This window comes from Vipera berus (genome assembly GCF_964194415.1).
Source record: "Vipera berus genome assembly, chromosome: 11".
Classification (NCBI taxonomy): Eukaryota; Metazoa; Chordata; class Lepidosauria; order Squamata; family Viperidae; genus Vipera; species Vipera berus.
This window is the reverse complement of record NC_138214.1, coordinates 3,930,665-3,951,231: the sequence shown is the minus strand read 5'-3', so window position 1 is coordinate 3,951,231 and position 20,567 is coordinate 3,930,665. Positions and strand designations below refer to the sequence as shown.

Below are 20,567 nucleotides of genomic sequence, written 5' to 3'. Positions count from 1 at the left end.
GGGAGAAGCAAGACAGACATTGTTTGGCAGTGATCCTATATTAGTTTGCTAAGCCAAACCTCAATGCATCAAATGCGGCCAGTGATTAATGCAACAAGTCTTGAGGGGATGTGATGCTGTCATGTAACTAATTCCATCTGATTATAAAGCTCCAAGCATTGTTGATTGATGGCTGAACATCCATTCCAACTGTTTTTGCTGACGTTCACTTCCTCGCTGACATGTCTTGTGGTTATTGTGCAACTTTTGGATCGTTTGGATACAAAATAAGCCGTTGTGCATATCACAGCAGGAATCGGCTTTTATCCATGACAGATGTTTGAAAGTGATTTTTTTTACAAGAGATACAGCTTGGAGCTTTGATCTGTCACTCATCCATCAGGTGTGAAACCAGATGCTTTGTTTGGGTGTACCGGTTGTCCTAAAGACACGAGGTGTATATGGTAGATTGTCTGCCTTAACACAGCAGGAGAACCCAAACTCTTGTTTGTAAATCACAGCTTATTTATTTACTGGTTTGCAGTATATCCCATCTTTTACCTTATCACAAATAACTCAGGGCACCGAACATATCCAACAGAACTTCCTCTTCCTGTTTTCCCTTCAACAAGAACCCTGTGAGGTGGGTTGGGCTGAGAGAAGGGGACTGGCCTAAAGTCACAAACCTGACTTTCATGGCTAAGGTGAGACTAGAACTCACATTCTCCCAGTTATTGGCCTAAAGTCACCCAGCTGACTTTCATGGCTAAGGTGAGACTAGAACTCACATTCTCCCAGTTATTGGCCTAAAGTCACCCAGCTGACTTTCATGGCTAAGGTGGGACTAGAACTCACCATCTCCTGGTGATTGGCTCAAAGTCACCCAACTAAGCCAGGACTTGAATTCCTCATCTCCTGCTTTCTAGCCTGGTGCCTTAATTACCAGACCAAACCAGCATTCTTGCAGCATATATATATATATATATATATATATATATATATATATATATATATATATATATATATATATATATATATATATATATATATATATATATATATATATATATATATATATATATATATATATATATATATATATATATATATATATCTTACAGTTTAGGATAACTTTCCTAAGATATGCAGACTTTAAACCTAATACTGGGGCACGTTTGGCTGCAAGAGTGTACAATCTTGGTAAGAGACAAGCTGGGCTGAAGATCTGTTTGGAGCTGGAGAAAAATAGATGAATCATACAAAAATCAGTTGTTTCCAGAACTTTTTTTTCCTATTTTTTTTTTTAAAAAAAACCACTGCCCAGTGATAAGGCCTCTCTGTGCCAGACTTAAGAAAGGGCTGCATTGTGCAGGCATGTGGTTTCCATAAAGCCTGCTGGACTCCTTTGCGGCCATTTCATGCTCTGCCCAGTTCTTTGAACAGAAGGTTCCAAAGCAGGGGAAAGGATCTGGCATGGTGGGACTCCTTTGAGCCTGGAAGCTATTTGTGGTTTGAAGCGGGGGGGGGGGAGGGAAAGGGGAAGTAACATCTTCATGTTTCTGGGTTTCTCCTCAAAGCATCCAACCCAACCTCCAGGAGACAGCCTTTCTCCTGGGCAGAGGAACGAACAACACAAAAGAAAAAGTCAAGCTATTCTCCAAAGCACCTGAAGGCAGGACAAGAAGCAACAGATGGAAACTAGTCAAGGAGAGAAGCAACCTAGAACTAAGGAGAAACTTCCTGACAGTTAGAACAACTAACCAGTGGAACAACCTGCCTCCAGAAGTGGTGAATGCTCCAACACTGGAAGTTTTTAAGAAGAGACTGGACAGCCATTTGTCTGAAATGGTAGAGGGTTTCCTGCCTGAGGAGGGGGTTGGACTAGATGACCTCCAAGGTCCCTTCCAACTAATTATTAGAAGTCGTGCTTGAAAAGGAGTTAGCAGCGAGAGCAGATGGCTTGGAGTAGAATAATAATAGAGTTGGAAGGGACCTTGGAGGTCTTCTAGTCCAACCTGCTCTTCAAGCAGGAGAGACCCTATACCATTTCAGATAAATGATTGTCCAGTCTCTTTTTGAAAGTCTCTAGAGATGGAGCATCCACAACCTCTGAAGGCGTTGTTCCGTTGGTTGATTTCTCTCACCCTTAAGAAAGTCCTCCTTAGTTCTAGGTTGCTTCTCTCCTTTCTTATTTTCCATCTGTTGTTTCTCATCTTGCCTTTTGGTCCTTTGGAAAATAGATTGATGCTTTCGTCTTTATAACAAGCCCTCAAATATGGGAAGACTGCTATCGTGTTCCCCAGTCCTTCTTTTCGTTAGACTAGACATACCCAATTTCTGCAATCGTTCTTCCTATGTTTTAACTTCCAAAACCACCCACCCCCACCCCCACCCCCAATCATTTCTGGTTTTGTTAAATTCTGGCTTTGTTAAATTAGGAATGGTGGAAACAGTCTATCAGTCACCTAGAAGCTTGAACTGGAGAAGAGCACCATGCTAAATTTATGAACTACTGTATTTACCAGGAAGTGCTGAAGAGAAATAGGCTGTTAACCAACACAGGCTGGAAGAAAAGAAAAAAATAATAATAATTCTATTATACTGCTGAGCTTCCAATCTGTTGACTGTTTCCTCTAGATAAGCGTTGCCAACTGCTTACAGATTCTTTGATTTGATTTTATTTTTATTTAATTTTTTTTAAAAAAGAGAGCCTTCCTTTGTCTTTACTGACCTAGCTTTAGATGCAGCGATGCAGGAAAACCGAAGGCAAGGGGGAAATTACTCCTTCCTGTAGTTCGCCTGCAATAACGTGGCATCCTGAAAAGTTAGACTCAAGTCTCTTCCTCCGCTTTGATTTATTTGCGGCATTGCTCACTTGTTCCGTGTCTGTCTGAGCTTCGCCAGACGTTTTGTGTCCATGCTGATCCTTGTCTCACCTAAATGGATTTGAACTGACTTATAAAATTGTGAATTGTCGCAGGCAGCATTGTGAGGTTTACATCCCAGCTATGTGAATGTGGGGAAGAGCTGACCCATTTCTGCTCTTGAGAAGTAAGCCAGGTGTTGCTTGAAGAGAGTTTTTTAGCAGCCTGGTTGCGTTGGTGGTGTGCAGTTGCTATATTTAAGCTTGGGGATTTGGCAACAAGAACATATCAAACTTTAGCCCAGTGGTGGGATTCAGCCAGTTCACACCACTTTGGCAGAACTGGTAACTAATTTTGTGTTGCCCAGGCCCAGAATGGACTTCCGAAAGCGGCATCCACACAGAACTGGTTGTTCACATATTTGAATCCCACCACTGCTTTAGCCACTTAAATCATTTTCATCCCAATCTTTTCAGCTTCTTTTAATCTGTTCCTGTCCCACTGTAGGATCTGGGATTTGTAACTCGGTGCTAAGTGTTCCATTACAGAGGTTGGATGGTGTGCAGGGAGCCTGCACAATAAACAGGTAGCAATAGCACTTAGACTTATATACCGCTTCACAGTGCTTTACAGCCTTTTCTAAGCAGTTTACAAAGTCAGTATATTGCCCCCAGCAATCTGGGTCCTCATTTTACCGACCTGGGAAGGATGAAAGGCTGAGTCAACCTTGAACCAGTTAGGATCGAACTCCTGGCAGTGGGCAGAGTTAGCAATAGCAATAGCATTTAGACTTAGATATCACTTCCCAGTGCTTTACAGCCATCTCTAATAGGTTTACCAAGTCAACATCTTGCCCCAACAATCTGGGTCCTCATTTTACCAACCTCGGAAGGATGGAAGGCTGAGTCAACCTTGAGCCGGTCAGGATAGAACTGCTGGCAGTGGGCAGAATTAGCTTTGAATACTGCATTCCACTACTCTTTAGAAGGCCAGATCCTGAAGCTAAAACTCAAATACTTTGGCCACCTAATGAGAAGGAAGGACTCACTGGAGAAGAGCCTAATGCTGGGAAAGATTGAGGGCAATAGAAGAAGGGGACGACAGAGAACGAGGTGGCTGGATGGAGTCACTGAAGCAGTAGGCGTGAGCTTAGATGGACTCCAGAAGATGGTAGAGGACAGGAAGGCCTGGAGGAACGTTGTCCATAGGGTCGCGATGAGTCGGACACGACTTCGCAGCTAACAACAACAACAACTGCATTCCAACCACTGCACCACCACAGCTCCCTAAATCTCTGTAAATTTGCAAGGGGCGATATTTGGCGTGAAAGAATTCAGATAGTCCAAGCCTTGCTGAATTATAGTAAAGGGGTCTTCTCATCCAAGTCCTTGCTCAAGCAGGAGACCCTATACTGCTTGCTATTGGCACCGATGATGTTACCTAGTTGGGTCATGAAACGTCTACAAGAAAACTACCAAGTTCAGAGAGCACCAAGGACCCCACAGTTCAACCCTCTGTTCAAACTCTCTTCTACTGATAGGAAGAGCCATTTCCAACCTCTAAATCTGGCTTTACTAAAGAGGGTCCACCTCTGAATCTTCTAAAAAAAAAGTTCCTTGTCTGATATCTTGCTTCTAGGTGACTTCAACCAGATGTTCCTTCGAGGCCCTTAGAGACTTACGTCCCTTTCTCCCCAGCTGCTAATATATCAGTCATTTAGCTATTGGTGGGGGCTTATGGGAACGAGAGGCTTAAAGCCTCCCCAGGATTGATTTCTCTCCCCAGTATATAAATTAATCTCAAAAGACAAAGTAGAAGCAGGGCAATCAGAGATGTAATTCACTTTTGATATAATATCTGACATGGGGGCAGACGTACAAAATTCACTTGGGATCTCTGCCTTGGGAGACAGGAGGATAAAACCTTTCCCCTCTCTCAAGCAGAAAGCTCATTTTTGAAGTTTTATTCCCTAAAAAGATTTCTACAGAACGATGGAATCCAATGGGACACTTCTTTGTTAGAAATTAAACCCCTCGGGGCCACTTTTGCATTCCTTGTGGCAGAAGAACTTATTAAATTGAGGAAACGATGAATCTTCCCTGATTAGCTGTCATCACCAGCAATGTAAAATTTTGTAAACCTTACGAGAAATTCAACCACTTATTGAAATGTAATCCGCTTTTTTTTAATAATGTCTGTATATATATTAAACTATTGCATTTTTCCCTCTGGGTATTCTTAATTAACCAGAATTAGCCATAGACCTCTGCACTGCATTAAAGTAATTTCCCAGGAATTATTCCTATCAGTGTTAATGTAACTTCATTAGTAGCCAATGGGTAAAGCTTTAATTCTCATGATTTTTCTTTTTTTCAACCCAGTTTTATTGCGACTGCTGACCAGGACCTTTCAATAAATTAACTTGGGCAAAGAATTCCCAGGGATCCGATCGTTCTTGATTTCATCGACCAGGGAAATTAGAAGAATATTTTATTCCCGGCAATATCTGGGACTTAAAATAGGGTGCCAGGTTGTCTGGAAGGACTCCACGCTGCCCTGAGAAATTTTCAATGCCTGGAAACAGTTGAAAACAATGGTTTCCGATACAGGAACTCAAATCGTGACATCAGCTGGGTATAAATTGAGGGCAAATCTTAGGCTGAGCTACCGTTGGTGTTTTATAGCATCGATCTGGGCTTGTGAGTGAGAGATTCTGAGACAGATCTGTGCAAATCCCAAATCACTTTAAGGAAGTTTGGTGAAGTTTGTCATCCTGTCTCCCTGTCATGCTCTCTAATTTTATTGATTGATTGAACACCTGATCAGTCCTTCAGGATTGCTATTGAAAAAGTCGAACCAGGAGATATATGAGACTTTTCTCTGGCAGCCCTTGATGTTCTTGGTGGCTTTCTTGCAACGTTTCATTACCAAAGTAGGTAACATCATCCGCACAACATCAGATTTTTCTCTGTCCACAGTTCTAGAGAGTCACTGCCATTCAGAGTACAAAGATGGTTAGGAGACTGGAGGCTAAAACATATGAAGGACGGTTGCAGGAATTGGGCATGCCTACTTTAATGAGTAGAAGGACTAAGGGTGACATGATAGCAATCTTCCAATATTTGAGGGGCTGCCCCAAAGAAGAGGGAGTCAAGCTATTCTCCAAAGCACCTGAAGGCAGGACAAGAAGCAACAGATGGAAACTAAACAAGGAGAGAAGCAACCTGGAACTAAGGAGAAATTTCCTGACAGTGAGAACAATTAACCAGTGGAACTCCTTGCCTCCAGAAGATGTGAATGCTTCATCACTGGTGGTTTTGAAGAAGAGATTGGACAATCATTTGTCTGAAATGGCATAGGGTCTCCTGCTTGAGAAGGGAGTTAGATTAGAAGACCTCCAAGGTCTGTTAAAAATAGGCAATTCTAAACTTGATGGACAACATAATCTGGAAGAACTGAGTCTGATCCAGATGAGAACCAAGGGTTTTGTGGCTTGAAATAGCCATTATGTAAACAGATCGTAACCTTCAAGTGTTCCACCAAAGACCCATTAATTTGGAAGAAGGAAGCCAGGAGTCTAAACCTCTGAAAACATGTGGCATCTTTGCTTTAGTGGGAAATCTACTGTGCCATATGGCTGAATTCTGACCTACAGGAAAGATTGTAATTTGGCCAAATCATCTGTGAGCCTCCTGCCAGGCGAAAAGATGAAAAGTCAAGCTAAGCTGCCAAAGCATTGGAAACTCCATGATTTATTGCTCCATCAATGAAAGCCCGACATAATCTGATCGCTTAAGAGGCAGTTATTTCCTTAGTTCCTAGAATTAAGAATTTAGTTTTTAGAATTAAGGAAGCCTGGCAGATGTTTGGATTTTTTGAATATGCAGACTTGGCTGATTTGGGTTGGATCCAGCCTACAGTTTCCATTTTGACTTGAAGATTAGCCAAAAGAAAAGAAAAAAAGGGGGGGGGACTAGTGAGAGTGGAGGAATAGCCAAAATTGAAATTCGGCAAGCCATCTAACCTGAAAAGGAAATTTAATGGAGCAAATGTTGCAGAGGAAATACTTTGAAGGTCCTTCAGAAAAATATCTTATTTTATGGGGGGGGGGAGCAGCAGTTTTGTAATCTACCATTGTTTGCCAGATTGAACTGAACTTCCTCAACTCTGAGTGGATGGTGGGGAATGGAAGGATTTATACTCATTGCAGGCAGAGCTGGTCATTTGCATTCTTTTTAGGGAGTTGTTGAGGCTACTTGGAGGTTTATCTGTGTCCTCAGGGTCACCTGAATGGTGCAAAATGGGCGTGGAGCTTCTTGCAACTGCTGTGTTGTAGACTGAAGATAGTTGATGTCCAGCTATCTGCAAGGAATATAAATCCTTGCATTCCCCACCATCCAGTCAGAGCTGAAGAAGCTTCTTGGATGAGAAGTGAAACGTCTTCAAATAAAAACAAGAAAGTCCAGTTGCGTCCTGAAAAAAGCATCTTTGGGACAATCAGGACCTGGAGGATGGAGAATCTCCATAGACACTCCAGCCACAGTGCTCCAGTTGCTAAATGAATGGTTGTAACTCAGCATTAAGTACTGAACGGCTTCACTCTCAAACTAAACACACACAGAGGCAAAAGAAGCCTTGGCAGAGCAGTAGAATTGATTAGATTCATAAAACGTTTTGCTGATTGGAAATCCAGTGGTTTGCACAGAAAAGGCTCACTTTGCAGCAGGTGGCTCTGCTCTCTCCGTGCTGCAGGTTTTATTTATTTCATTTCATTTATTAAATTTTTTTGCCACCCATCTCGCCAGCGAGGTGACTCTGGGTGGCTTCCAATGTTAAATCACTAGGCTTGATTGCCCCAGCCATTGAATATTGATTTCCTGTTAGGGGCTGTGCAAATTGTTTACAATTGCTCGGGATGCGGCTTTAAAAACAGCTGTTTATAGTGACGTATTTCAAAATGATGGATTTGACGGGTTGGCTTATACAGGCCATTTACTCCGCTCCCGTTAGGCAGTTGGGATGCTTTTATTGGCTTTGTTTTATTCTCTTTTCCAGGGTCGCCACGTGAAAACAGGGCAGCTTGCAGCGATCAAGGTTATGAATGTGACTGAGGTGAGCAGAGACAAGAGTTGGTTTGGCCGGGGTAAAATAAAGAATGGGGTTCCCCCAAACACCCACCTGGAGATGAGGTGTCAGTCTTATTGTGCGAGATAATCCAGGAGTAGACCCAGTAAACAGTGGTCTATAATCAATGGTGGTTTATCTTACACTATTCTACAATATCATACACCAGGAGCAATATACATGGGGCCGCTGGAGAATTTCCAGTTGAAATTGCTCCAATATTTTCCTCTGGTTTGTAACCAGCGGAATAAAACTTTTCTTCCTGCTTATTTCTGGGTGATTATCTCTTTCCAGAGATAGGTCATAGATTTCCTGTTGGCTTCCTCTGTCCTTGCTGCGTTTTCTTAACATCCTGGTGCTTACCAGCCTGGTTCTCTTTCCTCTTTAGAATCTAGGGCAGTGTTGCAAGGCTGAGACACAGAGAAGCTGTAGGTTCCATTTCTGTTTTTTGTGGTCTCCGTTCCCCAATTTCATTTCATTTTTTAAGAAAGGAAATCGATTTGAACTACCGCTATCCTGCTTTGAAAGCATCCAGAACTGGGGAATCTTAAACTGAGCAGCTTCAGGTTTTTGCCTTTGCCAGCAAGCAGAGGTTCCTAAAATGTGTTTGCTGTGTTCTTCCAAGGAGGCTGGCGCCATTTCTCCTCAGCTGCCTCTTTGGGTCCCTTTTCATCTTCAGCTTTGATCTGCTGAGCTGCTTCATCGTGAGCTGCTCGGGCAGCAAAATGTGATGGTGGTCACTGCGGGATAATCAGCCCATCTGTCAGGCAGACCTCTTGTCAGTAGAGCGTTGCTGGGAGGGGCGGAGAGAACTTTTCAACTGCAGCGCCTGGATTCTGGAAATCTGACGGAGCAAAGTGGGCAGGGCGCTTCTTGGCAAGGTGGAAACTCTGTGGCTTCCTTTGGACCCAGGGGAAACGGTTGATGATAGGAGCAGAGAAGGCTGGTCTGGTGCCACAGCTTGATGCCAATGAAGCATGCGGGATTGAGTAGAAATAACGCGAAGGAGGGCAAATGTAACACAATCAGCTAGAGAGAAGTTCCCTGAGGATGGGCTCCAGCAGGTGTCCAAAAGCTCGGAAGACACTAAACCTCTGGTCCCGGTGACTGACCCAGACTGGCTCCTGCAACTATAAATTTCATACAGTCTGGAATATTGGACATTCCAGATGTTTATAAGTGCCCTGTGCATCAAGACTACCCGCCACTTTCTGGCAGGGAGCTGAATAGGAAGGAAGGAAGGAAGGAAGGAAGGAAGGAAGGAAGGAAGGAAGGAAGGAAGGAAGGAAGGAAGGAAGGAAGGCAGGCCTGTGAGGTCCTTGTGCTCTCTGAGCTTGTTTGTTTTCTTGCACATGTTTCATTACCAAACTAAACAACATCATCAGTGCTAGAATGGAGTGGAGTGTGCAGGGAGGAGGAGGAGGAGGAGGAGGAGGAGGAGGAGGAGGAGGAGAACACTTAGTTCCCTTTTCGTTGAAATTAAAATGAGATTAATTTAATATGGTTAATATCATTGTCTCCATGGCTCAGCAAGGACTGCATTTTGTCCCACTAAGAATATATTCATGACAGTTTATCAAAACCCTGGTAGATGCACCAGAGGCAGCCCTGTGGTTGAAGATTGGATGTCCCTGTTCTAGGCTACACTACATTCTTCTCTCAGGGCCATCCTGGCCCGCTTCATTTTATTTCCAGCTGCTCTGTCCCTCCTCAAGAGATAACCTGCAACTTCAGATTATGCCTCTTAATTTTATCCCTTGACTGTATTTTAGCATGGAGAACCTCGCCAAATGGCACCTGTTTTCGCTAGCTCTTCGTTGAACGTGTGGTCTGAATCTGAAATCAAGGCAGGGCACGATCTGTCCTGGATTTTGAGGATCTATTGTTCAGTGCAGCAGATCCCTCTTTAATCTCCCGCTGAGCTTGGAATAAGAGTATTTAGTAGAACTCAATGCCCTGATTGTTTTGCCTTGGTATCTTTCCACGCACCCTACCTAGTGAACAGGGTGGAATTTATTTTTATTTTTTTAAAGTGCAATCTGTTGCCTATTCTGCAACACCCGAGGCTCAATTTGCACCGATTCAGTAATAAAACAATTCACACCAGATGATAAATGAGCTATTTAGACTCAGTTTTGACATGCACATTATTTCTATGGGTTGGAAAGAAAAAGAAGGCTAATCCAACATTTGGTATTCTAGGGTGTCCTTTGCATATTCATGTGTAGGCAATTTCGGAATAATTTACACGTGTAGGCACCGTCCATTTGGATCTCAACAGTTGTGCACATCAAACAGCTGATGTCTCCTTCGTGTGCCAGAGGTCTTTATATCCCTTAATAAGCCAGACTCGTATCTGCCCAGCGTTTTGGTTGCACCAAGATAAGAGCAGGCGAAGGTGAGCAGAAAGTGGCTTAAGCTTCCTTGATCTCAAGCCAAGAGAATTCTAGAGAAGGTCCCGAGATCCTGGCACTTATATTTTCATATCCCGTATCTTTGTTCGTTTTAGGATGAGGAGGAAGAAATCAAACTGGAAATCAATATGCTGAAAAAGTATTCTCACCATCGCAACATTGCAACCTATTATGGTGCTTTTGTCAAGAAGAGTCCAGCAGGTCTGGATGACCAGCTCTGGGTAGGTCTTTTTTTTCCTCTTTTTCTTCTCTTTATACACTTCTTTGGAAATTTAGATACTCTCTGTTCCTGTTTAGAAACGAATTGGTTCTTGGATTGGTTACCCTCCCTCCATCCCTCTCTCTCTCTGTGTGTCTCTCTCTGTCTCTCTGTCTCTCTCTCCCTCGCTCGCTCCCTCTCTCTCTCCCTCCCTCCCTCCCTCTCTCTCTCTGTCTCTCTTTCCCTCGCTTGCTCGCTCCCTCCCTTTCTCTCTTTCCCTCTCTCCCTTCCTCCCTCCCTCTCTCTCTCCCTCCCTCTCTCTCTCCCTCCCTCCCTCTCTTTCTCCCTCCCTCCCTCTCTCTCTCCCTCCCTCCCTCTCTTTCTCCCTCCCTCCCTCTCTCTCTCCCTCCCTCCCTCACTCCTTCCCTCCCTCCCTCCCTCTCTCTGTCTCTCTGTCTCTCTCTCCCTCGCTCCCTCCCTCTCTCTCTCTCTTTCTCTCCCTCTCTCCCTCCCTCCCTCTCTCTCCCTCCCTCCCTCTCTTTCTCCCTCCCTCCCTCCCTCCCTCTCTCTCCTTCCCTCCCTCCCTCCCTCTCTCTCTGTCTCTCTCTCCCTCGCTCCCTCCCTCTCTTTCTTTCCCTCTCTCCCTCCTTCCCTCCCTCTCTCTCTCCCTCGCTCCCTCCCTCTCTCCTTCTCTTTCTCCCTCCCTCCCTCTCCCTTCCTCCCTTCCTCTCTCTCTGTATCTCTCTGTGTCTGCCTGTCTGTCTCTGTCTCTCTGTGTCTCTCTCTCTCTTTCTCTGTCTCTCTGTCTCTGTATGTGTGTATGATATAGTTGATTTGTACCCATGGCCAAAGGGGTCTCTGGGAAAAAAGAAAATGCCAATAAAGGACAATATGTGTAAGTGTAAACTTTCTTCATTGGCAATCATAATTTTGTTTTTATTTTTGTTTCTTAATTCCCCAGTTGGTCATGGAATATTGCGGAGCCGGGTCTGTCACCGATTTGGTGAAGAAGACGAAAGGGAATTGTCTCAAGGAAGACTGGATTGCGTACATTTGCAGGGAGGTCCTTAGAGTAAGTATCCTTGAGCTGAAATTGTGAATTAAGCCTCAAGCCTGAACTGGAGCTTACAAACATACAGGTAGCCCTCAACGTACGACTGCAGCTGAGCCCAAAATTTCTCTTGCTAAGCGAGACGGTTTTTAAAGTTGAGCTCTGCCCCGTTTTACAACCTTTCTTACCACGATTTTTAAGTGGAATCACTGCAGTTGTTAACTTAGTAACCCGGTCGTTAAGTGAATCTGGCTTCCCCCATTGACTTTGCTTGTCGGAAGGTCACAAAAAGGGATCACATGACCCTGGGACACTGCGACCGTCATAAATATGAACCAGTTAGCAGGCGTCCGAATTTTGATTACGTGACCGTGGAAAGGCTGCGACGGTCATAAGTCTGAAAAATGGTCACACAAGTCACTTTTTCCAGTGCTGTTGGGACTTTGAACAGTCACTAAATGAACAGCTGTAAGTCAAGGCCTATTTGTATCATACACGCAAACCTTGGGGTCAGACTTCACATGTCTACAGTATCTGTTGCCTACATTTTAGGAGGTAATTGCCAAGAAGTCAGCCTGGCCTCTTTCCAAAGCATGAGTCAGATCCACCATCAGAACGTTACAGCTGGGTCATTTTTTTCTTCTTCTAGGGTCTGTCCCACTTGCACGCCCACCATGTCATCCACCGAGATATTAAAGGGCAGAACGTGCTGTTAACAGAAAATGCTGAAGTAAAATTGGGTACGTAGACGATCCTTCTGGATTTCCTCCAGACTCGTCCAGGCTACTGCATCACAAGCAGCCCAGATTGTCTTTTATAAGCCTGTTATTTAAAAAAAGCTGAAGTACAGTACAGTCCTCAAAGGATTTAAACTGTGGTGAAATCCCGAAATTGGGCATGGTTTTCTAGCCGCAAATACATAAATATATCTGTAACTGTGGTGAAATCCCGAAATCGGGCACAGTTTTCTAGCCACAAATACATAAATATATCTGTAACTGTGGTGAAATCCCGAAATCGGGCACAGTTTTCTAGCTACGAATGCATAAATATATCTGTAACTGAGGTGAAATCCCGAAATCGGGCACGGTTTTCTAACCACAAATACATAAATATATCTGCAACTGAGGTGAAATCCCGAAATCGGGCACAGTTTTCTAGCTACGAATACATAAATATATCTGTAACTGGTGAAATCCCAAAATTGGGCACAGTTTTCTAGCTACGAATACATAAATATATCTGTAACTGAGGTGAAATCCCGAAATCGGGCACAGTTTTCTAGCTACGAATACATAAATATATCTGTAACTGAGGTGAAATCCCGAAATCAGGCACGGTTTTCTGGCGGCAAATACATAAATATATCTGTATCTATATATATGGGAGTATTTTTAAGGATTACAGCTGTGGTAAAATCCCAAAATCGGGCACAGTTTTCTGGATGGCTACACACGTGTCATCTTCTGTCAGATTGAACATGGAGGGCAAAGCTGCCTGAATGAGCAATCAAGTGCAGCTTAATGGCTCCAATTAGGATATTCCTTTTTCAAATTCATCGGCAACTCAAGTGGAATCTCGGCCCCATGTCAGCCTCGAAGCACTTCAGAAAGAGCAGGAAACTGTGGCTGCTGCATGAACAGAGGATTTCCACCTCTTCTTTGAGGCCTCCAAGGGCGAGACTGGGCACTTCTGAATCCCTCGGAGGCCACTCCGTGCTTCTCTGTGACATCTGAGCTCAAAGGCTGGTGATCTCTTTCATATCCGAAAGAACACAGCCTTCGATCGAATGAGTTTTGCATCCTGGCTTGTTCTCCATCTGTATCTAATACGCAGTTGTCAACATTATTGGTTTGTGATTTTTTCCCCCTCCCTTTTTTCTTTTTGCAGTTGATTTTGGAGTCAGCGCTCAGCTGGACCGGACGATTGGCAGGAGAAACACTTTTATTGGGACACCTTATTGGATGGCTCCTGAAGTCATCGCTTGTGATGAAAACCCAGAATCAACCTATGATTATAGAGTAAGTTTTCCCATTGACTCCTGTCTACTCCAAGTCAGTGGAAAGGAAACATACATTTGCTCCTTATTAGGAGGGGAAAAAATAATTCCTCCAATTGAACTTTTCAATGGTGTCCAAACTTGGCAACTGTAAGACTTGTGGATGTTAACTTCCAGAATCAATCCATCTATCTATCTATCTATCTATCTATCTATCTATCTATCTATCTATCTATCTATCTATCTATCTATCTATCTATCTATCCATCCATCCATCCATCCATCTATCCATCCATCATCGTCTATCTGTCTATCATCTATTTACCCATCCATCATCTATCCATCTATATATATCATCCATCCATCTTCATCTGTCTATCTATCTGTCTATTATCTATCCATCCATGTATGATCTATCCATCTATATCATCCATCCATCCATCCATTCATCCTTGTGTGTCTGTCTGTCTGTCTATCATCCATCCATCCATCCATCCATGTATCTACAGGTAGCTTTCAACTTACAAGTACAATGTAGACCAAAATGTCTGTTGTTAAGCAAGACAGTTGTTAAGTGAGTTTTGCCTGTAGTTCTTACCTGTAACCAATTGACTAGGTTCCCATGCTATGAATATCCATGATTAACTAAACCAAGATTTCTCACCCTGTTCAACTCGAAGGTGTGTGGACACCAACTCCCAAAATTCCCCAGCCACCTATGCTGGGAGTTGAAGTCCATACATCCTCAAGTTGCCTAAGTTGAGAACCACAAAACTAAACTTTGGCTTCCTTAATCTGGTTCTCTGGCTTTGCGTAATAGACGAAACCCTAAACAAACCTATTCGACTCTTTTTTAAAAAAATATGTTTTATTAATTTTTAACATACACCTTAATATTTGGTAAACATCGTGTGGTCTGGGTTAGTGTTTAAAAAGCAAGCAATAACAATTTCTACAATTCCATAGTACCATATAATAGCTTTACTTGACTTCCTCTTCTTCCAATAATATTCTCGTTTGCCAACCTTAAGTTAATGCAGTTCTTATTTAAATCAATGACAATTAAATACAGACATTTTTCTCATATTTCCTATTTGACTCTTGTTTTTCATTCATCAAAGTCTTTCGTTTTCTAGAGTGACCTGTGGTCCTTAGGCATCACCGCAATAGAAATGGCTGAAGGAGCTCCCCGTAAGTTGACTGCATCTCATTCTTGATGATGATGACGATGATGATGATGATGATGGAAGGGGCCTTGGAGATCCCTATACCATTTCAGACAAATGGCTGTCCATTCTCTTCTTTAAAACTTCTGGTGTTAGAACTTTCACCGCTTCTGGAGGCAGGTTGTTCCACTGGTTAATTGTTCTAACTGTCAGGAAGTTTCTCCTTAGTTCTACGTTGCTTCTCTCTTTGGTTAGTTTCCATCCGTTGCTTCTTGTCCTGCCTTCGGGTGCTTTGGAGAAGAGCTTGACTCCCTCCTCTTTGGGGCAGCCCCTGACATATTGGAAGACTGCTATCATGTCACCCCTCGCCCTTCTCTTCATTAAAAAGGTAAAGGTTCCCCCGCACATGTGTGCTAGTCATTTCCAACTCTAGGGGCCGGTGCTCATCTCCGTTTCAAAGCCGAAGAGCCAGCGCTTGTCCGAGGACGTCTCCGTGGTCATGTGGCCGGCATGACTAGACGCCAAAGGCGCACGGAACGCTGTTACCTTCCCACCGTAGTGGTCCCTATTTTTCTACTTGCATTTTTACGTGCTTTCGAACTGCTAGGTTGGCAGAAGCTGGGACGAGTAACAGGCGCTCACTCTGTTACGCGGCACTCGGGATTCGACCCGCCAAACTGCCGACCTTCTGATCGACAAGCTCAGCCCCAATTCCAGCAACAGTTCCTTGTATGTTTTAGCCTCCAGTCCCCTGATCATCTTTGTTGCTCTTCTCTGTACTCTTTTTAGAGTCTCAACATCTTTTTCATATCGTGGTGACCAAAACTGGATGCCGTTTTCCAAGTGTGGCCTTACCAAGGCATTATAAAGTGGTATTAGTACTTTATGTGACCTTGATTCTATCCCTCTTTGTTGTTTGTGGGAGGGTGTATCATCCAGCAGGCAGCTTTTGATCAGTGGTGGGATTCAGCCAGTTTGCACCACTTCAGCAGAATCGGTAGCTAATTTTTTGTTGCCCAGGCCCAGAATGGACTTCTGGAAAACAGCAGCCACGCAGAGAACTGGTTGTTCACATATTTGAATCCTACCACTGCTTTTGATCCTGTGACTATCTGACTTTTAAACAGAATCACAATTTCATTTTTTTTGTTTGTTTGTTTGTTTTGGTCACCACATTATAAGAAAGATGTAGAGACTCTGGAAAGAGTGCAGAGAAGAGCAACTAAGACGATTAGGAGACTGGAGGCTAAAGCATGCAAAGAACAGTTGCAGGAACTGGGCATGGTTAGTCTAGAGAAAAGAACTAGGGGTGACATGATAGCAGCGTTCCCATATTTGAGGGGCTCCTACAAAGAATTGGGGGTCAAGCGATTCTCCAAAGCACCTGAAGGCAGGACAAGAAGCAACGGATGGAAACTAATCAAGGACAGCAGCAACCTAGAGCTAAGGAGAAACTTCCTGACAGTGAGAACAATTAACCAGTGGAACAACTTGCCTCCAGAAAGTGTGGGTGCTCCATCACTGGAGGTTTTTAAGAAGAAACTGAACAGCCATTTGTCCAGAATGGTATAGAGTCTCCTGCCTGAGCAGGGGGTTGGACTAGATGTCCTCCAAGGTCCCTTCCAACTCTATTATACTATTTTTGTTTTGTTTTGTTTTTTGTACCAAAGGATGTGCTGTTAGGTCGACTCTTTTCTTGTTAAAAGCAAAAAGAAAAAAATGGATCTGCTACTCAGTATGTGTCCAATTCTTATCCCCTTTTGAAGTCATTGTGTGGCTTCTACGCCACAAGAATCTCCTCCTGCCCCCACGCTGGGTTGCAGCTGCAAGAATTGTGGTTTTCTGTGTCAAACGATACAGGCTATTATGGAAATCACAAGGCGTTAGCAGTTGGAGGGAATCGTGAAAATTAGCAAGGTCTTTGTCTTAGCCAAAGCAGAGAGGGCAAGAAGCGAAGAGAAAGATGCTTCACACAGTCAGACTCATCTTTCTCGTCTGGCTGTCCGAGCAAGTGAAGAGCCTTCAAATGTAGATCGGCTGAGCTGGAATGATGAGTGTTGTGTCCCCCAGTTGCAAAGGGAAGCTTTTCAGCTGAGTTTGATTTTCACCCTTTCACACTCCTTACCAGCAAAGGCCAGTTGAGACTTGCCATTTTTGATGAGTCGCCTGGGGTCTGGCCAATCAAAGGGAAACTATCCCCGGGGTGAGGAATCTTCTGAAGATGTTGCCTGGTGGAGGAACAACCTACAACATCTCTTGGCCGTCTCTGCCTCTTAAACCCCAGCGTCTTCCATGGGGTTCCAACAGGGAGGGATCAAAGCTGCTTTGGGTAAAGGAGCATAAGGGAAGGGAAAGGATCGGGTTTATATCCTTTAGCCTTGTGATGGATTAAAGGTTGTTTTCTGGAAGCTAATGGGTGGTCATAAAAGTGTTTAGAGTATGGGATGAGAAGAAGACAAGGGCTGTGTTGTGTAGTCAAGGGACAGCTTGCCTGAACAGTCTAGTGCTGATGTTACCTTCAAAACCCATGCTCACCACCTCTGGGTGATTTCTATGCACAGAAGTAGACTATCCCAAAACTGTATGGAATAAGGGTGTCCAACCTTGGCAATTTTAAGACTTGTGGAGTCCGATTTCCAGAATTCCTAAGCCAGCATTCCCCAGTCAGAATTCTGGGAGTTGAAATCCACAAGTCTTGAAGTGGCCAAGGTTGGACACCCCTGGTTTAGATGAAGCTTCCTGACAGCTTTTTAGTATCTCACCCTGCAGGATTGGAGAACTTAAGCAACAGTGATGGGCGGTGGGGATGTAAACCCGGCTCAAAGTGCTTTTAAAAAAATCTTTTGTGTTTGTGTGGGTGTATTTTTTTTTAAATTGTAGCTTTGTGTGACATGCATCCTATGCGAGCTCTCTTTCTGATTCCACGGAACCCTTCTCCGAAACTGAAATCCCGGAAATGGTAAAGTGTTTGATTTCAGTTATAATGAATCCGTAGTTGTGTATTGTTGGGATGGAAGGTCTGTTGAGCCCCTCAACAGTTGCCATCTCATCATGTCCTTCAGATTGAAGTCGAGGGGGCTTTCTGAGTTTGGCGGTTTACTTGCAGACGTTTCATTACCCAACTAGGGAACATCATCAGTGTTAGAAGGGAATGGGGGTTAGTGGAATGGGAAGAGGAGGAGGGGGAGGGGGAGGAGGAAGATAACAACTGTGGGGTCCTTGATGCTGTCTGTGCTTAGTTATTTTCTTGCAGATGTTTCATTACCCAACTAAGGAGCATCATCAGGGTTGGAAGTGAGTAGCGTTTGCTCTCTGTTTATGTAGAAATGGCTTGCCCTGTCCCCATTGATGGAAGCTATGTTTCCCTTTTGGTAGCACTGATTATATTACCTAGCTGGGTAATGAAACATCTGTAAGAAAACAATCAAGCTCAGAGAGCACCAAGGACCCCACAACTAAAAGATTAGAAATACCCCTCAAAAGAGGAAGAAAGTCAAGCAAGCCATGGTTAGTTTGCCGATCCATAAGACGGATTCTGGCTAATTTAACAAGACACCATAAAAGCAAGATCTTGGCTTAGTATGACATGGGAACCTAACTATTTTGCTTGTGTCTTAGAAGAAGACACAACCAAGTTCTCCATGAAGTGCGGTTATTTATGTCATTTTTCTTGTTTTGTTTTTTTTAAGGTCAAAAAAGTTCCTCAACTTTGTGGACAGTTGCTTGGTTAAAAATTACATGCATCGCCCTGTGACTGAGACCTTGCTCAAACATTCCTTCATCAGGGACATGCAAAATGAACGCCAAGTACGCATCTTGCTAAAAGATCATCTAGACAGAACCAGGAAGAAAAAAGGAGAAAAAGGTAATGTCCATGTTCCAATCACTATTGATCTTAGAGAGTGGTTTGCATGGAAGAGTAAAGCCTGAAAATCAGTTTGCACATCAAGTAATGACGAAGGAAGGCATCTCAATAGGTTGGGAGTAGAGGAAGGGTCAAAGAAATTGGACATAAAAAAACTTAAATTGGATATAAGTTGGATATTAAAAAAGGGGTGAAATTTTGAACATAGAGCCTCAAGTTAAAATGACTTTTTCCATCTCTTCTTGGGGATCCCTTTGCCATAAATGGTTAATCTTTGGGTAGATTAATTAGATAGATAGATAGATAGATAGATAGATAGATAGATAGATAGATAGATAGATAGATAGATAGATAGATAGATAGATAGATAGATAGATGGATGGATGGATGGATGGATGGATGGATAGATAGATAGATAGATAGATAGATAGATAGATAGATAGATAGATAGATAGATAGATAGATAGATAGATAGATAGATGATAGATAGAGCAATCTGATAGCTCAATTCCTTTCCTCTGTGTGCACTTTCTTTCACTCTCCCTCCCTCCCTCCCTCCCTCCCTCTCTCTCTCTCTCTCTCTCTCTCTCTCTCTCTCTCTCTCTCTCTCTCTCTCACACACACACACACACACACACACACAGAACAGATTTTCTGTACCGTGGCTGGAACAATAATGCGTCCTTGTATGACTTTGCTTACCATCCCTCTCTCTCTCTCTCTCTCTCTTTTTTTTTTAGACGAAACAGAATATGAGTACAGTGGAAGTGAGGACGAAGGGGACGAGCTGAACGAAGACGAAGGCGAACCAAGGTCTCATTACGTGTTTGCAGATCAAATCGGAACAGTTCCTTGATGGTCCCCTACGGGGCCAAATTTCCCCCAACCTGTTGATGTCCACAGGCCTTAAAAGTTGCCAAGGATGGACACCCCTGCTGTACATAGGCCGCCTGGCAGGTGTCTTCCAAGTTAGCCTGTTACCTTCACCATGGTTAGAAGATGCTTTCCAGGTTGGCCATGTTGAAATCCCTGCCAGTTTCTCTTAAGCAGGGTGACCGTTCTCTGTAGGGCTACTGGATCTGGTTTGCAAAAATCAGAGATGCTTAAATGAGAGGAAAAAGTCAGGGCGGATCTGGTAACCCTCGCCACCAGTGGATTCTGCAAGAAAAGATGGGAAAATAAATCTTGTAGGCTCCAGCCTGTGTCTGTTGGGTGTGGAGGGAAGGACCGAGTTGGCTAATAAGGACCCACGAATTCCAAGTGTCTCTAATCTTTTTCTTTTTTTAAGCGAAACAAAAATTGTACATGGCCCCTACTCCAGCCGCTGAGGTTTTTAGGAAATTCAGCTTAACTAGGAGGACTGCATTTTTCTAGGGCTTTTATGCCTTCTCCTCCACCCCCTCCCACCCCCACCCCCCTCGCTAACCACCCAGAACCTCAGCAGATGGGTTTCCATGCAAATTCAAAAATATAGCTGAATCCTTCTTTTGTTCCTCTTCCAGTGTTTGCTGTTGAATGCAAAGTGTGAACAGATGCTAAAATTGGTTTGGGGAAGGCAGCGGTGAAGTGAGGTCTCTAGCGAACAGATAATCAGCTTTAGCTAAGATTCTGAAAAGTTGCTAAAACAGAGGCTGGTCTGGGAGCTGAACCAGGGAGATTCTGCAGAGTTATTTTTTGGCAACTTTTTTGGCATTTGCTGGGCTATCTTAATACTAGAATTAGTCAAACAGATTATCCTTTCTTTCTTTCTTTCTTTCTTTCTTTCTTTCTTTCTTTCTTTCTTTCTTTCTTTCTTCCTTCCTTCCTTCCTTCCTTCCTTCCTTTCTTTCTTTCTTTCTTTCTTTCTATCTTTCTTTCTTTCTTTCTTTCTTTCTTTCTTCCTTTCTTCCTTTTTTCTTTCCATCTC

At 43.4% G+C, this 20,567-nt stretch overlaps 1 protein-coding gene across 2 annotated transcripts in view; it reads left to right on the top strand.

Moving 5' to 3' along the window:
* The window catches only part of NRK (Nik related kinase), a 66,957-nt gene that overhangs the window by 9,555 nt on the left and 36,835 nt on the right, over window positions 1–20,567 (top strand). The window contains exons 2-11 of one of the 2 annotated variants that reach the window (XM_081336497.1): window positions 7,899–7,955; window positions 10,170–10,365; window positions 10,477–10,602; window positions 11,542–11,652; window positions 12,281–12,371; window positions 13,522–13,652; window positions 14,767–14,821; window positions 17,677–17,755; window positions 18,486–18,661; window positions 19,402–19,474. In XM_081336497.1, the coding sequence (XP_081192623.1) occupies window positions 10,510–10,602; window positions 11,542–11,652; window positions 12,281–12,371; window positions 13,522–13,652; window positions 14,767–14,821; window positions 17,677–17,755; window positions 18,486–18,661; window positions 19,402–19,474 (809 nt within the window). In that variant the 5' untranslated portion in view covers window positions 7,899–7,955; window positions 10,170–10,365; window positions 10,477–10,509. The remainder of the gene's footprint in view (window positions 1–7,898; window positions 7,956–10,169; window positions 10,366–10,476; window positions 10,603–11,541; window positions 11,653–12,280; window positions 12,372–13,521; window positions 13,653–14,766; window positions 14,822–17,676; window positions 17,756–18,485; window positions 18,662–19,401; window positions 19,475–20,567) is intronic. The other variant, XM_081336496.1, reaches the window with a different exon arrangement.